We start from the raw sequence: 21,644 nt of genomic DNA, 5'->3' as shown, positions 1-21,644 counted from the left end.
AGGGTGACCTCTGGTGGAGATGGCCAATATTGTGTAGTGACCAACCATCAAAATATTATCCTGGTCAGAGTGCAAAATCATGACTAAGGGCTTGTCTACACTACCCACTAAATCGGCAGGCAGCGATCGATCCAGCGGGGGTCCATGCAATAAATCGACCGCTGAGCGCTCTCCCATCGACTCCGGTACTCCACCAGAACGAGAAGCACAAGCGGAGTCAACAAGTGAGTGTCAGCTGTCGACTTACCGCAGCAAAGACACCGCAGTAAATAGATCTAAGTATGTCGACTTCAGCTACACTATTCATGTAGCTGAAGTTGCATATCTTAGATTGACCCCACGCGGTAGACAAGCTCTAAAAAATTCTTTTTTTTATCTAAAGGTGCATATATTAATTGGGCATATGGCAGTTTCCCCAGTACCTGTTTTAAAAAATGAAACAGTTTTTACTGCTAAACCAGAATATCAGGATCTAGTCCAACAGAACACACCAATGTTGCAGCTTCATATTGCCCTTCTTAATTTAAATTTAAGCTAGTTAATATACGTCTAAAGATTCACAATTGATAAAAATTAGTAATGAAGTAACCGAGGCAGGACAAATGCTCACCAGGTTAATGTATGGAGGTTAGGTGTTAACTGTACCTCTATGGATGGAGATTGGACTGAACAGATGAACTGTAGTAAAATGAGTAATCTTTGTTGTATTGTGTTGTAAGCATTGTAAAATGAGGTCTAAGCAAAGGGTATTAAGCACTCCCCCAAACACCTACCCTAGAAAACCAACCCCAGATTGTCTCCATTCAGAATCCTATTATCTCACAGGAGGTGAACAATTAACCTCAGGTAACCCAAACTAAGGAACCATATTGTGTGTCCAGGCAACCAGCAGCAGTATACCAGGTACATGAACATTCCTATGCGTCTATTCATCCATGACAGCCAATACAGTGTCTCCATATGGATGATATATGTTGTTAAGACCCTAAATAGCAGTGTGATAGGGTTCATTAGCAATCACCCCATTGAGGTGAGGGGAGGTGACTTGTAGCCAGCTATGTTGTTATAAATATATAGGCATACACTAAGGTACAGGTGTGGAGTAATGTAAAAGCCTACATTCTCAAGCCTGTAAAGACAATAGCTAAGCCAAATTAAGGCCCAAGGCTTAAACACTTGATATACTCAACTAACCAGTAAACGACCCTATATCACAAGACAGAATGCTGTTATAAGCAAGTGTTGCTAAACTGCTGACAGATAACCAAAAGATGCCAGCTTTAGATATTTTAAGGTTGGACATCTGCTGATGTGCCTACAACAATGCCAAGGTAAGTAAAAGACCCAGTAACCTACAGGAGAAGGGCACCCCAACATTAATAGGGTGAGGAAATACAGATAAAGAAAAGAGCATTAGACATAGTAGGCATCACCATAACCTCTGATAAAAAGCGGCACTCGCCCATGGGTGATCCTGGGTGATTTCCTAGAACCTGTTGGCCAAGGACCACTCATGGGTCATTCTAGCTTCTAGGGGGATCCCCAACAGATGATGATGTGAATATGCAAGTTCTGATGTTTGTATTATCTCTGTCTACTTTGCTACGTTGTAGTGTTTGAGATATTGCTGATTCTGCTAATAAAACTATCACAAATTCAGAAGATCTTCCCTAAGAGCATGCGTCTCTCCCACATAGTAACTATAACACTGTGGCCGATCTCATGGCAACTGAAGCCTGCCAAATCACGTAATGTTAATTGGAAACTCTAAACAACACCTAACCAATAGATCAAGCAACAGATTTCATAGCCAGACATGCTGAGGGCAGCCTAAGCTCTTAGCTGCTTCCTTCTGTTCGTCCAATAAGGAGTCCAGTATAGAGTTAACGGAAAGCCATAACACAGTTATATCAGATCAGGACAGCTTGATAATTTGCCACTCAAACCCACAGAAGTAGAAGAATAGACCTTTTCTACAATAGCATCCAGTCTATTCCCTTTTATATCCAAGGGAGCACTCAAGGATGCCCTGTTACTTTTAAATAATTCCTGGGCTGTAGACATGGATAATCAGCCAAGGAATGTTGTAACAATTAATAAATAAATTTAAAAAAAAATGTGCCTCCGATTGTACAGGATACATACAATTAGCCCTCACCTGCTCCAAATATACTGGTGGTGAGGACACAGGAGAGTGCCAAATGTCCTTTGCTGGACTGAGCAGTCCTCGGAGAATAGGAAGTGTAATCTTGCCTTTTGTCTGCCATTCCATGATATTACAAAGAGGATCAGATGTGTCTGGTGCCAACACTCCCATCTGTAACTGCAGGGTAATAGCAATACTCCCCACCAGCTCCTGAAATTGCTTCTATTAATTTGCAGGGGAGACAAATGAAGTCCCAATTTGATCCTTAAAGGACATACCATCAGTATATTATTTGATTGGTGACTGCTGCACTTTCTCTGAAGGACTCTCCTCTCAGTCGTCATAAACGTGTCACTCTTTGAGGGGGCAATGATGCTCATGCCAGCACTGGTGGCGCTGTTCAGATCTGCGCTTATTGAAACATGGGTCCCCTTGAAGGCAGTGGTGCCTGAGAAGACCAGTGCTGGGAAAGCACTTGGCACCCATGCAGGTGCCTTCAGTGCTGCAAGGGGCACTGGTGTCAGCGTTATCACCAGTGCTGAAATAGCTGCCATGTTGGTTTTGATAGCACTGAGCAAAGCCTTCACTGAGTCCTGAAGGCACAGCCACATTAACAGGGGAGCTGGCATCTTTCCAGGGAAATGGAACTTTCAGCAAGGGAAGATAGCTAAGGGTATGTCTACACTACGAAGTTAGGTTGATTTAAAAGAAGTCGATTTTTTAGAAATCAATTTGATACAGCTGATTGTGTGTCTCCCCACTAAGTGCATTACATCGGCGGTGTGCATCCACGATGCCGAGGCTAGCGTCGACTTTCGGACTGTTGCACTGTGGTAGCTATCCCACAGTTCCCGCAGTCTCCGCCGCATATTGGAATTCTGGGTTGAGCTCCCAATGCCTGATGGGGCAAAAACATTGTCGCGGGTGGTTCTGGGTACATGTCGTCAGGCCCCCCCTCCCTCCCTCCCTCCCTCCGTAAAAGCAACGGCAAAAAATCGTTTCTTGCCTTTTTTCCTGGGTTACCCGTGCAGATGATATACCACAGCAATCATGGAGCCAGCTCAGCTCACTGTCACCATATGTCTCCTGGGTGCTGCTGGCAGACGCGGTACTGCTGTGCTACACAGCAGCATCCCCCTGCCTCGCCTTGCCGATGGCAGACAGTACGACTGCTAGCCGTCGTTGTCATCCTGTGGGTGCTCCTGGCCGACCTCGGTTAGGTTGGTCAGGGGTGCCTGGGCAGACATGGGTGCTCCTGGCCAGCCTCAGTGAGGTCACTCGGGGGGGCGTCTGGACAAAAATGGGAATGACTCCAGGTCATTCTCTTCTTTAAGTTTTGTCTAATGGAGATTCTGGAACATCATGCCAGCTGGAGGCTTCTGCCTCAGGCTGCTCTCTCAGTCGGCAGCACCGCGTGGTCGCATCTACCCCAGCCTACCCCTTGCTCCCATGACTCATGAAGCCTGGACAGTAGTAAGGAGCAGTTCAACTATAGGCTGAGCAAGTGCATAATGGTGATAGAATGTGCCTTTGGATGTTTAAAAGTTCGCTGGCACAGTTTACTGATGCGGTTAGAGCTCAGCGAAACCAATATTCCCATTGTTATTACTACTTGCTGTGTGCTCCACAATATCTGTGAGAGTAAGGAGACGTTTATGGTGGTGTGGGAGGTTGAGGCAAATCGCCTGGCTGCTGATTATGTGCAGCCAGACACCAGGGCGGTTAGAAGAGCGCACAGCGCGCTCTGCTGTGCATCAGAGAAACTTTGAAAATCAGTTTCATGACTGGCCAGGCTACGGTGTAAAAGTTCTGTTTGTTTCTCCTTGATGAAAACCTGCCCCCTTGGTTCACTCTACTTCCCTGTAAGCCAACTGCCCTCCCCCCTTTGATCTCCACTTGCCGAGGCAATAAAGTCATTGTTGTTTCAAATTCATGCATTCTTTATTAATTCATCACACAAATGGGGGGATAACTGCCAACGTAGCCCGGGAGGGGTGAGGGAAGCACAGGGGTGGGGTAGTTGTAGGGGCACCCCCGAGAATGGCATGTAGCTCATAATAGAAGCAGCATGTCTGGGACTCTGACCCAGAGCGGCCATTTGCCTCTCTGGTTCTTTGGTAGGCTTCACACGGCACTGCTGTGGGTCCCTGTTATAACCTCTGTTCTTCGTGCCCTTGGAGATTTTTTCAAATATTCCAGCATTTCATCTTCTGGAACGGAGTTCGGATAGCACAGATTCATCTCCCCATACAGCGATCAGATGCAGTACCTCCTGTTCAGTCCATGCTGGAGCTCTTTTGCGATTCTGGGACTCCATGGTCACCTGTGCTGATCAGCTCGCTGCGCTGGCCAAACAGGAAATGAAATTCAAAATTTCACACTTTTCCAGTCTACTGGCCAGTGCATCTGAGTTGAGAGTGCTGTCCAGAGTGGTCACAATGGAGTACTCTGGGATAGCTCCCGGAGGCCAATACCATCAAATTGCATCCACACTACACCAAATTCGACCCAGCAGGGTCAATTTCAGCGCTAATCCCCTCGTCGGGGAGGAGTACTGAAATCGATTTTAAGAGCCCTTTAAGTCGACAAAAATGGCTTAGTCACGTGGACGGGTGCAGGGTTAAATTGATCCAATGTTGCTAAATTCGACCTAAACTCGTAGTGTAGACCAGGGCTAAGGCTCTCAGGAGCAAATTGTAAGAGCTTGTGTGGTCAGTTTAGAAGGAATCCCGTGCTCCTCAAGGACATTCTGGATCTATACCAGTGACATATTTCTGCATAGTCAAGCAGCAGAGACAAGCCAAAAGCTTTGAAAGAGGTCCCTCAGTCATGAGATGGGAAATCAACTGTGTTAGAGATATGTGCACTGCTGAGATGACTAAATCACTCAAGTACAGAACCTCAAGTTGAGGAGACGTGTTTGCCAAGTGCAGTGATCAGACTGGTAAGGAGGTGACAAGCAAGAGAGGAGGAGGAAAGCAATACCACCTCCTCTTTTTCTCCGTAGGCTCCTTTTGTGAATCAGAATGCTTCCTCTTTTCCTTTCACTTCCCAAGAACAGGTTACAAAGAGATCTGGAAGCGCTTCTCTCACTCTTGGAACCGACTGGTGTCAACTCTAATGGTGCTGTGAGAGTTTTCGGTGCCAACAGCAGTGTGGACGTAACGGTGTTGCTAGAGCAGTCTGTTTTGATGAACTGGGAGCCAACACTAAGGGTGGAAGAGTGTGTTTCAGGGCTCTTCACAGAAGACCTCAGCACAGAGACAGACCTCACAACTCAAAAAAGGAGTTTTAGAACAGTCCAGTTGAAGGTTTAAGGCAACCAAATGCAGCTGCAGTCTTAAGTCTCTGAACTTCCTCATCTGAGGGGTGAAGAAATGGCAAATAGTGCACTGAGACTCTATGTGAGCCTCTCCCAGGCATACTAGACACCAGATGTGTGCATCTCATCTCAGGAAAGATGGCTGACCCCTCTCTGAAGTTTGGGACCCAGCATAGCTCAGAGATAACCCACGGCAAGTGGCTCCAGATACTCTAAGTATACTAAAGAACTCTAACGAAGTAACTATGAGGGATGACAGATCTCATCCTGGGCCACCACCCAGCAGCTCACTGGAACCAGTGGAAAAGGGGGCTAAAGGAGCTCGAGCTCACCAAAGGTTCTGCCCATGAAGTTCCTGATTGGGTCAATCATCTGGCCCCACCAATTGGCTCACATGCACCACTTAAGCCAGAAGAAGGCACAAGAAGTCGTCCAAGCAACTAGGTGGATCTCCGCCTGCCACTTCAGACCCTGTTTTCTTGCTTGACTCCTGTGCTCTGTACTTCTGCCTGTTCCTGTCCACCTTATCCCAGATCCGCCTGTTCCTGGTTCCCACTTTTCTTGCTCCAAGTCCCTGCGCCTCCACCCTATCCAATACCAGCTTTGCCTCCTGGTTTAACTCCTTACTCCAACTCCAGGTTGGCCCCGGCTCATCCTAAATCTGACTCCAACTTCAATCCTTCACTTGACTTTGGACTCTCTGTCTCAAGCTCCAACCGCTGGCTCCAGTTCCTGGCTCCTGACTGACTACAAGGCATGACCACCAATACTCTGATCCCTACAGTAACTAATAGTAAAAAGCTAACTAGCTTGTGGACATGAGAGCGTTCCATTTTGCTCTCTGCAGTGGCAGCAAAGGAACTGTGTCACTTGAATGTATAGAGAGAAGCAAAGACATCATCCTAGTGGGAGAGCACTCTTGCACCCCTCAAAATACATGGCTTTTCTATGCAGTTCATAGCTCCATGTCAGAGGTGCCAAATCCCATAAGTGGAAATGCACAGAGCCCTCAAAGGATTCCCCATTACCTCAACTCTGTGCCTATCTACTCCTTTCTTGTATGCCAGCAACATTAAATCCTATTATCTGAGCATTTCATATTTGCACCTGATCACCTACCATCATAGAGAAAATTTTCACAAATGTTTGTAACTGTAAAGTGGCAACCACATCATATCTTTTCAAAAATTGGCTTTGATGTTTATTCTATTTTAAACACTGCTAGTCAATAGGAAAACTTGATTTGGTGGAACTTTCACTGAAATTACAATACTAAAGAAAATATTACGTAGGGGCCATGCAAATCTGTAAAGCATTCTATGAAGAAAAATAATAAAAGCTGTAAACAGGTCACTAGATACACATTACTTTCAAAGCATTTGGCTTGCCAACATGGGGAGACAAGGTGGATAAGGTGGTATCTTTTCTTGTACCAACTTCTGTTGTGAAAGAGACTAGCTTTCAAGCTACAGAGAGTTCTTCAGGTTTCCCGTTACCCAGTGAAGTCACTAAGATCTGGGCTCAATGATGGCACCTCAGAACATAGCAGAAGTGGCAGTGAGCAGCAAGCAGCAGCGATAAGTGGCAGAGATGAGCAGCAGCAGAGATAATGGTGGCAGAGGTGACAGCTAGAGCCCTACACGGGGCTATTTTTAATCCGACTCCTGTTCCGCTCCCGTTATTATGGCAGCGGACCCTGCGGGACCCCACAGGATCCCAGTCCTGCGCAGGGGGAATTGGCAACAGTGAGACAGTTGTAGAGGCAGCAGCAGAGGCATCCTTTCAGGGATAGGAAGTGAAGCCATGTGAAAGCACCTCTGAACTCTAGGTCTTCAGTGACCAAGCACAATCACTGTGAGTGAGGTGTAGCGGAGGGAAAGGGGAGTGGCACGTTAAACGCCCATTCATTCATTGGACTTTCATACCACAAGGTGGGATACTGAGGCAAAGGATGTTGCCCAATGTACTGTGGGGTGGGTGTTTGCTTCCGGTTACATGCTTTTCAATCATGGTTGAAGTGTTTTCCCAAATTAACGCTGGGTTCCCTTTCCCTTTTAATAAAAGTTTTATTTTAGTTAGACACAGGCTCGGTGACTGACAGTGGGAAAGGACTGCCTCTTAGAAATGCCCAGGGGTGGTGGTTCATTTTCCCAGATTATTGGGTGGGGGCTAGAACTAGTTCTGTTTTGTAGTATTAAGAGGAATCCTCAGATATTGAACCTGGTCCTTGTTGCTGTTGACTTGAACTGGGAGAGGGGTAGCACAGCTCAAACACTTCTCTCTTTCACCAACAGAAATTGGTACAATAAAAGATATGACCTCACCCACCTTTCCTCTCTAATATTCTGGGACCAACATGGCTACAATATCACTGCAAACAACACTGATAATGTTTCTTGACTGATAACAAAAGAGTATCACAAAACAGTGCAACACTTAGGACAGAAGAATCCCATGCACTGCTACAGCCTGGGGACTGACTGGCTAAGCAGCAGTTCTGCAGAAAAGGACCTGGGAATTACATTGGACGAGGAGCTGGATCTGAGTCAACAGTGTGCCCTTGTTGCCAAGAAGGCTAACAGCCTATTGGGCTGCATTAGTAGGAGCATTGCCAGCAGATCGAGGGAAATGATTATTCCCCTCTATTCGGCACTGGTTAGCCCAGATCTGGAGTATTTTGTCCAGTTTTGAGCCCCCCTACTACAGAAAGGATGTGGACAAATTGGAGAGAGTCCAGTGGAGGGCAACAGAAATGATTAGGGGGCTGGGGCAAATGACTTATGAGGAGAGGCTGAGGGAACTGGGCTTATTTAGTCTGCAGAAGAGAAGAATGAGGGGGGGATTTGATAGCAGCCTTCAACTTCCTGAAAGGGGGGGTTCCAAAGAGGATGGAGCTCGGCTGTTCTCAGTGGTGGCAGATGACAGAACAAGGAGCAATGGTCTCAAGTTGCAGTGGGGGAGATCTAGGTTTGATATTAGGAAAAAAACTATTTCACTAGGTGGGTGTTGAAGCACTGGAATGGGTTACCTATTGAGATGGTGGAATCTCCATCCTCAGAGGTTTTTAAAGCCCAGCCTGACAAAGCCCTGGCGGGCATGATTTAGTTGGGGATTGGTCCTGCTTTGAGCAGGGGGTTGGACTAGATGACCTCCTGAGGTCCCTTCCAACACTGATCTTCTATGATTCTATGAATTTTATTAATCAAATTATGAAGATCTAATAAAAAAAAATAAAAAAGAACACCATCATTTAAACAAATATTCCAAACAAATTACCAAAGTCCAGATTCTGATACTCTCATTCAGGTTGAGTAGTCTCAATGACTTCAGTAGGACTACTCAGGGAGTAATCAGCATGAGGGAAAGATATCAAAATCTAGCCTCAGATAGCTTCTGGCAGTTCCACTGAAAAGAACAGGCATGCAAATTTAAAATGATAGCCAATTATATTTTCAATCAATCAGTCTAGTCCATTGCAAAACTTCTTGTCCGGCAGAGTTCTAAATGTAAAGTTCTAGAGAAACAGATGGAAGATATTCTACTTGTCTAAAATGAAACAAGAAAATGGAAAGGAGAAAGATTACCTTAGTAACTGAACAGCTGACTCATATTCTTCTGTTTCCCACACTCTCTTTCCCAAACATGCACAATGCAGCTCTCTGATCTATAAACCAGTATATGAGTAAAGGGAATACAATGTTTTACAAAACAAGTAATGGGTTAGTTTTACATTCACTTTTCAAAACAAATGACTGACTCATTCAAAGAGTGATCCTGTGAGGAGCTGAATGCTCTCAACTCTCACTGACTGCAATCTGGGGTGAAAGCATTCAGCATCTCTTGGGACTAGGCCCTCTGTGTGACAAGAATATGCTTGCTGCTCAGCACTATGTTTTAACAGGGTCCATTCAGGTGATCGTAATGCAGGGATTAGAAATGAACTTGAATCAAAACCTCTGATTCAAACATTCCACATTCCCAAACATTAGGAAAGTTTAGAGTGAATTCCAGCTAAGATCCACATCTAGTAACAATGTATCTGATACATCTAGAATCAATGGGGAAATGCACATCATGCAGCATTAATAGGAGAATGTGGGGAAAAATAACTGCTTGGTATGAGAAGTTGAGTTTGGTCATACCAGAGCTCTAACACAAGTCAATATACAACTAACTACTAAGAATACCCATGACTGTCCCATCACTGCTATGTTGTTCCTGCCAAAAGGATGTTAATTCTCATCTGAATCTAACCATTAGGCAATTAGTTGATTGATGGTAGGAGGAATGGAAAATTGTCTGTACTACTTATGAGAAATCCAGATGCATAAAAGCCAAACACATCACAGAAGCACTGGCTGTTCTGTGCATCTTCTTCTCCCTACAAGCCCTCTGCTGTTTATTCACAACAGAGTATTACAGGCATGGTTAAAGAAATGATGTGCTGTTCCCCCAGTCCATAATAAAGACAAAAATATCTGACTGTATGTGGGAAGGGCATGGAGGAAAAGAGGAGTGGAAAGGGAAGGAAGGCGTGGACTTCAAATTTGTAAAGATGTCAACCATGAAACAAGAGAGGTCCAGGGAATGATAGTACTTCACCTGTTTGCCCAAAGGGTACTTTGGAAGGGAAGTTGTGAAAACATGAAGACATCTCAGAACTGTGAAATAATTCTCATGGTAAATATGCAAGTCTTCCAGTAATGTCTGTGTTACCTCCTAAAATGACACAATAACAATTTAACAAAGTAGTTCAATATCCAGCAGAACAAAGCAGTATGAAATCATCACAAAATATCAAAACACATAAATAAAATATTTTAAGGGAACTCTAAAGTTCCGACAAACTAGGAGGGACTGATTTACATCGAAGTGATTTTAATCATGATTTAAATCAGCAAGCAGGAAATCTTGATTTAAATAATTGATTTCAATCTTTTTTCACATTTGTACCTTTTTAGTTATTTTCCTAAAGAAAGATTCATTCTCATTGGTTGATATAATAATTAAAACATGTTGATTTGCAACTAAATATGGTCTTTATACTCGATTTGGTACTTTTTGCTAATCAGCAGGACAAACTGTATCTATACACATTTATTTAAGCAATTATATGGCTCAAAATATATTTATTCAGATTCTTTTTTTTTCTTCAAATTTTTATTACGTTAGAAAATGGTGAATGATGTATTTCCTATTTACTAGATGATGTCTTACTCATGCTTTGTGTCAAGCTGCATTTGGACAGAAATTGGAATTAAATTAAAAATGAACAAAAATCAGCAGTTTACTTTAAAACTGATTTATTAAAACAAAGTAAATATTAAATGTAGTTAATGACATGATAGCTCAAAAACCTGGCCCACGGTGACCAGAAAAAGGTATTTAGAGACAAAGATTTTCAAAAGTGCCTGTGAAGTTTACATGCCTAATTCCCACTGAAATCAATGAGAGGTAAGCACTGGACCTACTTAAGCACTTCTGAAAATTCCATTAGGTGCCTCTGCATTTTTAGGTGCCTAAATACCTTTGAAAATCTATCCTATATCCTTCAAGTTTTTAGAATTAGTAGATCTCATCCTTGCCAGCTGGTTTTTATTCATAGACTGGAAGAGGTAAACAAGCTTTTCTGCTTTTTCAACTCCTAAATGGTTTCTCAATTTTGAATTAACTAGTCCAAGGGAAAATAAATAAAATAAATATATATATATATATATATACACACACACACACACACACACACACACATATACTCCCTGCACTTGCTAGCTCAACTGAAAGCAATACTAATTAAGGCAAAAGCTTTTCTGTACAACAAAAACGAAGTACTTATATTTGGAAAAATGTAAATAACATTTGCTCCATTGTAAAGACTGAAAATAATATAGATATTATTATTATACTTATGCAGCACTTGGATTTATAACACACAGACTAGAAGTACATCAGTTGTAAATGAACAAAAAGGTCATAGTTCTGTTTCTGCAGATAGGGTGAGATTCTGTGCTAAAATTCCCAATCTAGGGTAGACAGGACTACGGTAGCTTTAAGCCATCTTTCTGCCCTCCTGATCCTGGGTTGCTCTCAGGGAGGGAAGCCCCACAGTGTACCTTAGACAGCCCTAGGTGTTGGTCTACATTACGCATTTTCCCCAGATTGCCCTAAGGGTGGGCCACAGAACAGCCTCGAATCCCCAGAGTGCTGTGCATTGCAACGTTGTCCCTAACATGCCCATCCTGCCCCCAGCACATCCCCTGTGCTAGAGCTTGCAAGGGAGTCCTTGGAAGGCAGCCTCATGGAAATCTTGTGAAGTGCCTGTGCCAGAGGAATCTTCCCCTGACTACATACAGAGCTTTTAGGGTTCCTTTTATACTGTTTTGGCCTCTGTACTGGCATAAAAGAACCACAGCAGGGCTGAGGATCTCAACCACAGTGTAAACTTATAACTAGTCTCTCATCATCTAAGCGGTTCCTGTTATATTAGGGTCTAAGTAAAGGTAGGTCAAGTGTCTTTTTTTGGATGGCCAGGAATCAATGATGTCTATCCTAGCCTGCGGAGGGCCATTCCACCACCTTTACTTTAAAGACTCATTAAAAGCAGACTTAAATGGATTAGTTCAGATGGCTAACAAAATGCCCAATACAAAACCTTAGAAAAATTTAACATATTAATGATATTTTCAAAGTTGTGCTCTGAGTTTACAGAAGCTGACATATAATCTCCATGCCTCTGCATTAAATAGCATATTTCTACAGAGATCGGAAAGCATTTTTTAAATTCAATTGCAAATTAATTCTGTTCTGAATGATAAATACAAAGGAAATGCATTTTTGGGTAAAAGTAAACATTGCCAAATGAAGTATCAGGTGCATATAATAAGGACACACACATAATCTGAATGGATTTAATGACTATGGGCCATTTCTCTGCCACCATTACTCACAGTGAGATGAACCTTACTCCTCAAGAAGTCCCACTGATTTTGGTGTAAGGATGCCAAAATCTGACCCTAGATAATAGTGTCAGAGTTCTGCTTGATAAATAAAGGCTTTGCTGATGCTTTTTTGTTATTCTGTTATAACAACTATACAACTATTAACACTATTATTTTCCTAAGACTAAGCAATTTAACACTGAAGTTGAGAATCTAATCTAGATATATGAATGCAAAAAACAGAAATGGAGTATGAATTACCGTATATACCCGTTCATTAGCCTGTTTGTTTATAAGCCGACCTCCCAAGATGGATAAGTAAAAATAGCAAAAACTGTATGACTCTTTCATAAGATGACTCTATATTCCAGGGATTGGAAAACTGGCTCCCAGCCCGTTGGTAAGCTGGTGGAGAGCCGGGATGTTTTGTTTACCTGGAGCGTCCACAGCGCCACTTACCGCAGCTCCCATTGGCTGGGAACAGTGAACCACGGCCACAGGGAGCTGAGGAGCTCCATGCCTGCAGATGCTCCAGGTAAACAAAACCACAATGTATTAGATATTCAATTCAATGATTCCATACAGTTTAAAATCATCAAATTTTGGTGTAGACCTGTTTATAGGCCGATCCCTGCTCCTTGATGCGTCACTTTTTTACCAAAAATATTCAGCTTATGAATGAGTATATACGGTAAATACCACAGATTCAAACACCTCTGGGTACTGGAAAAGATTTGATTCAATTCCAAAGTATGTCACAGAGCTTAGAGCCACAAAGAACACTGAACCAATGTGGGGTGATCTTGAAAAGCTCAGTGCTAAAATTAATTGTTCTGTTTTCATTCAAACTTTCAAAAATGACTTTGGTCTTCGGTTCTATTCTTCATACCAAAATTACATATTTGGGTAAGAGAAATCAGTAGTGTAGATGAAAGAACATCCAACAGTAGCTCTGTTTTTTTCCCCTAGTGCCACATAGCTCCTTGGCATAGCTATAATTTTAACAAGCAGTGCCTTGTGGCTGATGGATCTAAAGCCAAACCCTTCTCTTCTGATACATGACTGGTTTTTTTTTTTATTTGATGGACAATAATTTCATAATGTCCTTTCTATTATTAAGGAAACAGAGCAAGTGAGGCAATGACTGGACTGAGATTAAACATTTGTATTACTGTGACTTTGATCGCTATTTTCTTAGTACACAGACAAGGAAGCTGGCATTTCTTTAGCAGATGTCTTAAAACAAAATAGTTTCATTCTACTCCATTCTGGAAGGATTGTCTAGTATGAGATCATATCCTTCACTATATTCAGGCACTTATGTCAGAATTTAAAAACAATCCCCGCACCTCCCCCCCACCCCCACCCCCCTACAACTATTTAGTATAATTGCATTTCAATCTTTAAATAAGATACTTCCCAAATGAAGAATGTTGGGTCTAGTTTTATGCAAGCTTTATATTTTGTAAGACGGGGAAACAGTGGGAAAATTATTGATGAGTCAGTGTTATTGGTTGCAGTTCCCAAACCTCCTAGCAGAGGTTATAGTTACTATGAATCTTCTTTTCCAGGAGAGAAAGATGAACTTAAATCATTGTGGACATGAAGGGGATTTTTGATCTTTGGAAGTCTTAAATCCCAAGATGGTGAAATGGTGTTTATGATGAAACTCAGTTTAAGTATTTTTGGACAGTCAATATTAAAATTGATGCTTCCTTTGTTTTATACTTTTCAATCCATTTGTAGAATGCTCAAATGGGACATAAGCAAAATATAATAAACCTTATTTGAAGGGCAGAATAGAAAGTTCTGTCAGCTAGACCAAAATAAAGAGCATAGGGGGATTTATTGCTTTTAACTCCTCTGTGAATTATAGAAAGAAAAATCATTCGCTTGGCGACACACTGACTTTATAGATCCTTTTCTGGCTGACTGCAGAGTAAGTAATACTCTGTCAGAGAATTTATATGTTTAGATTCCTCCTCTCAGCAGCAGCCCATCTGCAGAAGAGATTATTGCAGTAATGGTTGGTTATTTTACTGGGGGAGGAGGGAGAAGAACTATTGGCAAGATGAATTTAACTGTAACAATTCAGTATCTTCTAAGTCAGTGTGGGATTATAGAAGCTATATATTTTCCAGACTGTTTTAGTTTGAGATCTTAGGATCAGTAGTACAGAAAGACATCAATCAGAACAACATCTTCATGATTTCTGAAGGATTGCTTGTCAGAAACTTTCTAGCTTGGAATTATATGTTGTGGCAAACAGATCTGTGACAGAGATGAAACATCTGATCAGAGACTGGTTGTTTCAATTCCCACTCATGAAGGTAGATCTTTATCATTCCAAGGACTTCTGCTTGGCATTTCATGGCTGCTAGAATATGGATTGTTGTCAAATGGGTATCACTTCCTGGGAAGTACTGCACACGTTGCCAGGTTTCACAGCAATGGGCTTGTGATCTGCTACCTCTCGGTCTCAAGTATCAGAGGGGTAGCCCACGAAAGCTCATGCTCCAAAACTTCTGTTAATCTATAAGGTGCCACAGGACTCTTTGCTGCTTTTACCTCTTGGTTTGTTTACTAAGAAAACTTCCTCTCTTATTCTACTGCAGAAATACTAATAGAACATATCACAATAAAATGTGAATTCATTATAAATAGGTTCTCTGTCTGCTTTAAGAATTTCTTCTTAAGAGACAGCTGACTAGCTAATTGCAATTCTGTATTCCATGACTGCATTCAGAATACAAAAAAAATAAAAAAGAAGGAGAAAATAAGATATGTATCTTTTGGCTCTGTGAAAGCCATCCCACTCTCTGATTATGAGATTTCCATTATCTGTCATGCATCAAATTTTCAGGAAAAAAAAAGTGACCAATAATAAAGTCCAGATTTTATAAATCCAGAGAGGCCTATATGAAACTGCAGAGATACTCCTCACCTTCCAAGCAGGCAACTTGGAAACATAGATAATGGCCATAATAAATCAGACCAATGGTCCATCTAATCCAGTATCCTGTCTCTAACAATGGCTGGTACCTGATGTTTCAAAGGAAGATGCAAGAAACTCCAGAGTGGATAACCTTACTCTAGAAGAAATTTATTAACTGTCAGTTAGTAGCTGGTTTATGCTCCAAAGCCTGAGAGTTTCTCTATTTTTATAATCCTATCTAATAAAATGTGGATACTTTCCACATTATATAATGTGGATGCTTTCATAAACCATACAAACATCTAAACCGTTTCCCAGTTATATTTGTGGCAATGATTTTCACAGGTTAGTTATGTAATCGGTAAAGTAGTATTTCCTATTAATCAATTTTAAATGTATTGCTTGCAATTGAATTGAATGTCCCCGTGCTCTTGTGTTATGGGAAAAGATAATAAGGAGCACATGATTTATCTTCTCAAACCATTGGTTATTTTGTTTATCTTTCTCATGACCCATCTAATCCATCCCCTCTCTAAACTAAACAGTAACAGCCTTTTTAATCTCTTTTCAGAAGGGACTCTTTCAAAAGCAACAATCATTTTTATTTCCTTTCTCCAAACCCCTGCTGTCTTTTTTCAGATGGGATGACCACAGCTGAACACAGTATTCCAAGTGATGGTAATATCATAATTTTATATAAAGTCATTATAATATTTTCAGTATTACTGTTGATTCCATTCTTTATACATCTTTTCTTTTTGTTTGGTTGGTTTTTTCTTCTGCCCCCCTCCACCCCCCAGCAGTACACAGAGGAACAGACCTCCCCCACTACACCCACCCAAGTGATTGCAGTTGATTTAGAACCCAGCAATATGCATAAATAGTTCAATGATTACTTCTGATTTGCACTAACTTACATTTATCAACACTGAATTTCATCAGCCATCATGCTGCCCATTCACCAAGTTTTGTTAGGCCTCTCTGAATTTCCTCACAGTGTTCTATAGTCTCCCCATCAGACTTCCTTTCTGCTTTTGACTCCTGGCGCTCTCTCTTCCTCTCCTGACAATCTCCCACACTCATCCTCTAAGACTTCAGCTTCCATGTTGATACCCATCTGACCCCTTAGCTACTCGTTTTTCCTCATCTCTTCATTTACCTGCAGCATTCTTTCAACTCTCCCACTCATCAAAGAGGCCATTCCCTTGAGTTGGTCTTCACCAAGCACTCCTCTCTCTCTCTCTGATCTTTCTGTTGCTGAGCTCCCCTTCTTGGATCATCACCTGGTCTTTTTCAGTGTCACCCGTGAGCCCTTCTTCCCATCTTGTCACTCAGCCTTTCAGTGACTTCATCCATCAACACTGATTTCTCATCTACTCTCAGCCCTCTCCACCCTGCCCTCTCTTCCACCAACAGAGTTGTTTATTCTCTGCATCCTTCCACTTGCTTTTGCCCCTTTCTCCCTTCACAGTGTCTGCCCTCCTAACCCCCAGTGCTGACTCACCCCAATATCTGCTTCTTCTGCTCTTACACTGCAGAGCATCTCTGGCAGAAATCCTGTGACCAGGCTGACCTCCTCCAGTACAGATATGTTCACTACTCTTCCGATTTGCCATCTTCCTAGCTAAACAGCTATACTACTCCAATTTAACTGAATCCCAAGCCTGAAATTTCAGTCACCTTTTCACTATCTTTGACTCATTCCTCAAAGCTTTCCATCCTTCATTTCTATTCTCTGCACAGGATCTTGCTGCCTTCTTCCAATAGAAAACTGACAAATGTGACAGGGAACTTCCCCCTCCCCTCAGCATGCCTCCTACAATTCTCTCCTCCTCCCATCACAGAAGCATGAAGTTTCTCGTCTGCTATCCTCCTCTAACCCCTCCACTTGCCCCAGTTACCCGATCCCATTCCATCCCTTGATCTCCCTCACACTCACTCCCTTAACTGTTCTCCTTAACCTCACTCTCCTCTGTCTCTTTCCTTTCAAATACAATGTTCCACTGTACTTGACTCCACTTGCCTCTGCAACTATTGCCACTTCTCCTTTTCTTCTCTAAATTCACTGAACATGTCATCTACAAGCACTGTCCAGTATTCCTCTCCTCCAATTCCATCCTAGACACTCCAATCCAGTTTCTACCCCTCGTACTACGTTAAAACCAGTTTGATAAAGTCTCTAATGACCTCTTCCTGGTCAAAGCTCAGAACCAGTACTCCATCTCCTCCTCCTTGACAAGTGAGCTGCCTTCAACACTGGCAACCATGTTCTTCTTGGAGTCTTGTCCTCCCTTGGCAGCTTCCATGACTGTCCTCTCCTGGTTCTCCTTCTATATCTCTAATCACTCCTTCAGCACATGCTTTGGAGGATCCTCCTCAACTGCCCTCCAACTTTCCATGGGGGTTCCACAGGGTTCTGTCCTCAGTCCTTTTGTCTTCTACTCTCCTTCTAAGCTTTATCTCTGCAAACACAAATTCAACTTCCAACGCATCCGGATCTGTCTCTCTACTCTGTATCTGTCGCCTTCTGTGCAAATTAAAATCTTGGCCTGTCCCTCTGGCCTCTGATGTCTCCTTTTGGATGTCTGTCATCTCAAGCTCAAAATTGCTAAAATGGAGTTCTTAATCCTCCCTCCACCTCTCTTTTTTCTATCACTGTGTACAAAACCACCATCCTGCCTGTCACTCGGGCCCACAGTCTGTGCATCATCTTCAACTTGGACCTCAGTCTAGGTCCTTACATCCAGGCTATGTTTAAATTTTGCTATCTCCATAACATCTTTAAGACATGGCCTTTCCTATTCATCCAAACAGCTAAAATTCTAGTCAATCCTCTCATCATTTCTAATCTTGATTAGTGCATATTCCTCTCTTTGGTCAGGATGAATGCAATCTTACCCTACTCATAGCCATCCAGAATGCTGCTACATAGGTCATTTTTCTAGCTTGTTGCACTGGCTGTGTCACCTCTCTCTTTGGATCCCTCCACTCATTTCATCTTCTTTATCATCACATCAGACATAAGCTGCTTGTCTTCACTTTCAAGGTTCTTCATGGCCTATCTTCACCCTACTGATCATCTCTTATCCTCACCTCCAACTGGCCCATGATGTCAGCTTTCATCGCCCACTTGCTAAATTTTCAAACAAGCGCCTTTGTGCTTTCTCCCATGCTGCCCCTGTGAGGAGCTCCCATAAATAGCTGCAAAGCTACCTTATTATCCACCTTCGAATCCCTACTTAAAAAACTCTCCTTTGCCATGAAGGCTACAAAAAACTTGACAACAGTTTTCATTGCTGGTATACTGATACCACTGCCTATCATGCTGTGGTTTCATGAGTATCCTGTGGTCTCAAGAGTATGGTCTCAATATTTCCTTGTACTCCCGTCTCCTGTCTCATACTTAGATTGTAAGCTCTTTGGGGCAGAGGTCATCTTTTTGTTCTGTGTTTGTACAAATGTAACATAATGGAGTACTGATCTATCACTGGGGCCCTTAGGTGCTATATTAATACAAATAATTAATAACTTAACTTTGGAATGAGATGGGATATTAGTCCAAAAGGTGCTGAGCAGATCAAATGTCACTCAGTCAGGGAAGGCAGCATAAGGCCTTCACTAAGGCATGGCAATGTCTTCAAAAGTCCATATAAAAATGTTTTAGAGAAACAGATTATATCCCTTTAAATGTTCTGCTAGCAGCCTGGAGACACAGTTAGCTTACAAGTAAACCCTGTCTCTCCCTTATGCACTTGTAATCTTGAACATTTTATTCAATATATTTTAACATGATTTAGCCCCACTAAAACTGGCTGGCAAAAGCATGTTAAAACGGTTTAATCCTGAAGTGGTTTTAAAATGTTTAAAACTAGACTGGAAACTAAAAATGAAGATTTAGGCAATTAACAGAAATGCTGATCCTTGGATTTTATGGCAGCCTAGGTACCCTCTTGGTAGGAAAAGAGCATACTGAAAACAAGCACAGGATAAACTTGGTCTCCTGAGTTAACATCTCTCTGTAAAACAAATTTTTATGCCTACGCCAGTGTGAGTCATGGCTACACCTACAACAGCTGTAACATTTACTTACATTGTCACTGTACCACTTGTATCTAGCTCATTTTGTAAAACATTTATATTGGACATGCCTCTGAAGATTTTAAAAAAGTGTTTTATAAATTAAGGCCACAGTCCTGAAATTCTGTTTAGCATGAGTGAACACTTTGTATCCATAGGGAGTCTGATTGACTTCAATGGAGATCTACACAAGGTACAGGAGCCCACACATGGAACAGCATGCAGGATTAATTATTCATCCCTTCTTCTGGCAAACACTCCATTGTATTTCATGGGGTTTTTTGCCTTAATAAGTAGTAAGAGTGGGTCCTAAATAATTGAGCCCCACAACCTCCCTGGTAATTATTTTACCCATTTTACAGATGGTAAAAACTCAATGCACAGAAAGGCTGAGTGACCTGCCCAACACACCACAGAGTAGAACTAGGACTATTATGTAGATCTAAAGCCTAGCTCTCAAATCATTAGACATGTTTTGGGATATCTACAAAATGAAAGATGCTACACAGAACCAAGTTCTACCCTAGTTTTCTATCCCTTTTCATGCAAAGGGGGGAGGAGGGGTTTGGAAGGTTGTTCCTATCCCGCAAATGATTTTACACTTTACCTTCAAAAAACTGTCCTCAGTCAGAAGTGCAATTTGTTTTTCCGAGACTTGACTTTCCACATATCTGAAGTAAAAACCAAACAAAAATATTTCTACAATATAAAGTTACACAATGCATAGTTTTAAAAATGGTGGTGGTCAGGATTCTGTTGGGTCTGTGGCCACTACAAAATCCTGCAGTTTAAGTCCTGGGTCTGCCATAACTTCTCAACTGATTAGATCATTTGTCAAAAGAATATGTTTCTACACGAAGGACAAAAGGAAAAAATGGATCTTTCAATAGAACGATTTTACAGCAGATTTTACACAAAATAAAAGCTGCATTCTTTAGACAAGAGATTAAAGAATTTCAGAAGTAATTCACGACTGTCCCTGTTTTGTGTAACATATGCACATATAATTACACATTTCACAATGCTGTATTTACAAGTATTTTTTAAAAAAATACTCACTGAATATAGGACTGTTCAAAATATTTATTTCTCCTTTACCTTCTAAAAGATGGCAGGCTTCGAATGTTTTCACACTGATTGTGTGGTAAAGAATTTACTCTCTTCTTAGCTTCCAGGAGCTGGCAGCACAACACACTGAGGGGCTGGGAATAGAAATGCTCCACAATAGACAGCTGAAAGAGACAATGCAGTAAAAACCTGTAATATCTATGCAGTTCACTTTCCTTGCGGTTTCCTAACTTTTAAATAAGCTAAGCAATTTATTAACAATTGCTAAAATGACAGTAATGACATTTATTTAAAAATTTTATTAGAGTCTACTCAGTCAACACATCAGATTACATTAATAATCTTCTACTTTCCATTGTCACTAGAGGTGGTTGATTATTATTCAATGAATAATATAGGCAACCTCATTTTGCCATTTTCTGCTGCCCATATCATTCAGTCAATTGCTTTTTGTTTTATATGATATCTATAGCTGTTCAATTATTACTTGATTAATTTATTCTTTCAATAATAGCAAAATTCAGCAATTACATTAGGTATTACATAATTTGCTGGGTTATGTGACCAGGCCCAACCTCACAAATGCCAAAGCAGCAAATAAAGAGAGTATCATTTAAGGTACAAACATTAGCTAGAATGCATTAAATGAAACATGACAAGATCCCACATTTCACATACCTGAAATCATACCGTTAGGCCCTGATCCTGTAAACATTTACACATGTGCTTAACTATGCTACTTTAAGTTGCTCCACTGATTTCAAGTGTGTAAGTGTTTGCAGGTCTGGGGCCTTACAATATAGTAGAAAACATCCTTCTGACTCAATGCAATTTTTTTTGAAAGACTGTACCACAGTCATTCTGGAAAAAAATATATAGTAGTACAAAAACCGGGCAGGTATATTGGGATGGAAAGCTTTTTCCTGTCACAAAGTTCTTTATCTGATTGAAGTTTTTTTAGTATTAGCATGCAAAATTGAAAGGCGTCAAAGAATACCTATAAAATTAATACACAGAAAATTTGTTTCTACCCTTTCAGGTAGATTCTCTTTTTTTGTTTCTAATTTTTTATTCATATGACTTGTGCCACAGAATAAGCGGTTTCTAAACTGCCTTCCCACAATTCCTGCAAGCTTCCCAACAGCGTTCCCATTTCCAAAA

General features: G+C 41.5%; 1 protein-coding gene across 7 annotated transcripts in view; it reads right to left on the bottom strand.

Annotated features, from left to right (window-relative positions):
- Positions 1-21,644, bottom strand: part of ORC3 (origin recognition complex subunit 3) — an 81,602-nt gene that overhangs the window by 26,514 nt on the left and 33,444 nt on the right. For all 7 annotated transcript variants that reach the window (XM_045009761.1, XM_045009755.1, XM_045009756.1 and 4 more), the window contains 4 exons: positions 20,514-20,647; positions 20,023-20,086; positions 10,071-10,187; positions 9,053-9,132 (listed from right to left, as the gene is read on the bottom strand). In XM_045009761.1, coding sequence (XP_044865696.1) covers positions 9,053-9,132; positions 10,071-10,187; positions 20,023-20,086; positions 20,514-20,647 — 395 coding nt within the window. The remainder of the gene's footprint in view (positions 1-9,052; positions 9,133-10,070; positions 10,188-20,022; positions 20,087-20,513; positions 20,648-21,644) is intronic.

The sequence above is a fragment of the Mauremys mutica genome, chromosome 3, assembly GCF_020497125.1.
Source record: "Mauremys mutica isolate MM-2020 ecotype Southern chromosome 3, ASM2049712v1, whole genome shotgun sequence".
Classification (NCBI taxonomy): Eukaryota; Metazoa; Chordata; order Testudines; family Geoemydidae; genus Mauremys; species Mauremys mutica.
Note: the sequence above shows the minus strand (reverse complement) of the source record. Positions and strands in the feature narration are given on the sequence as shown.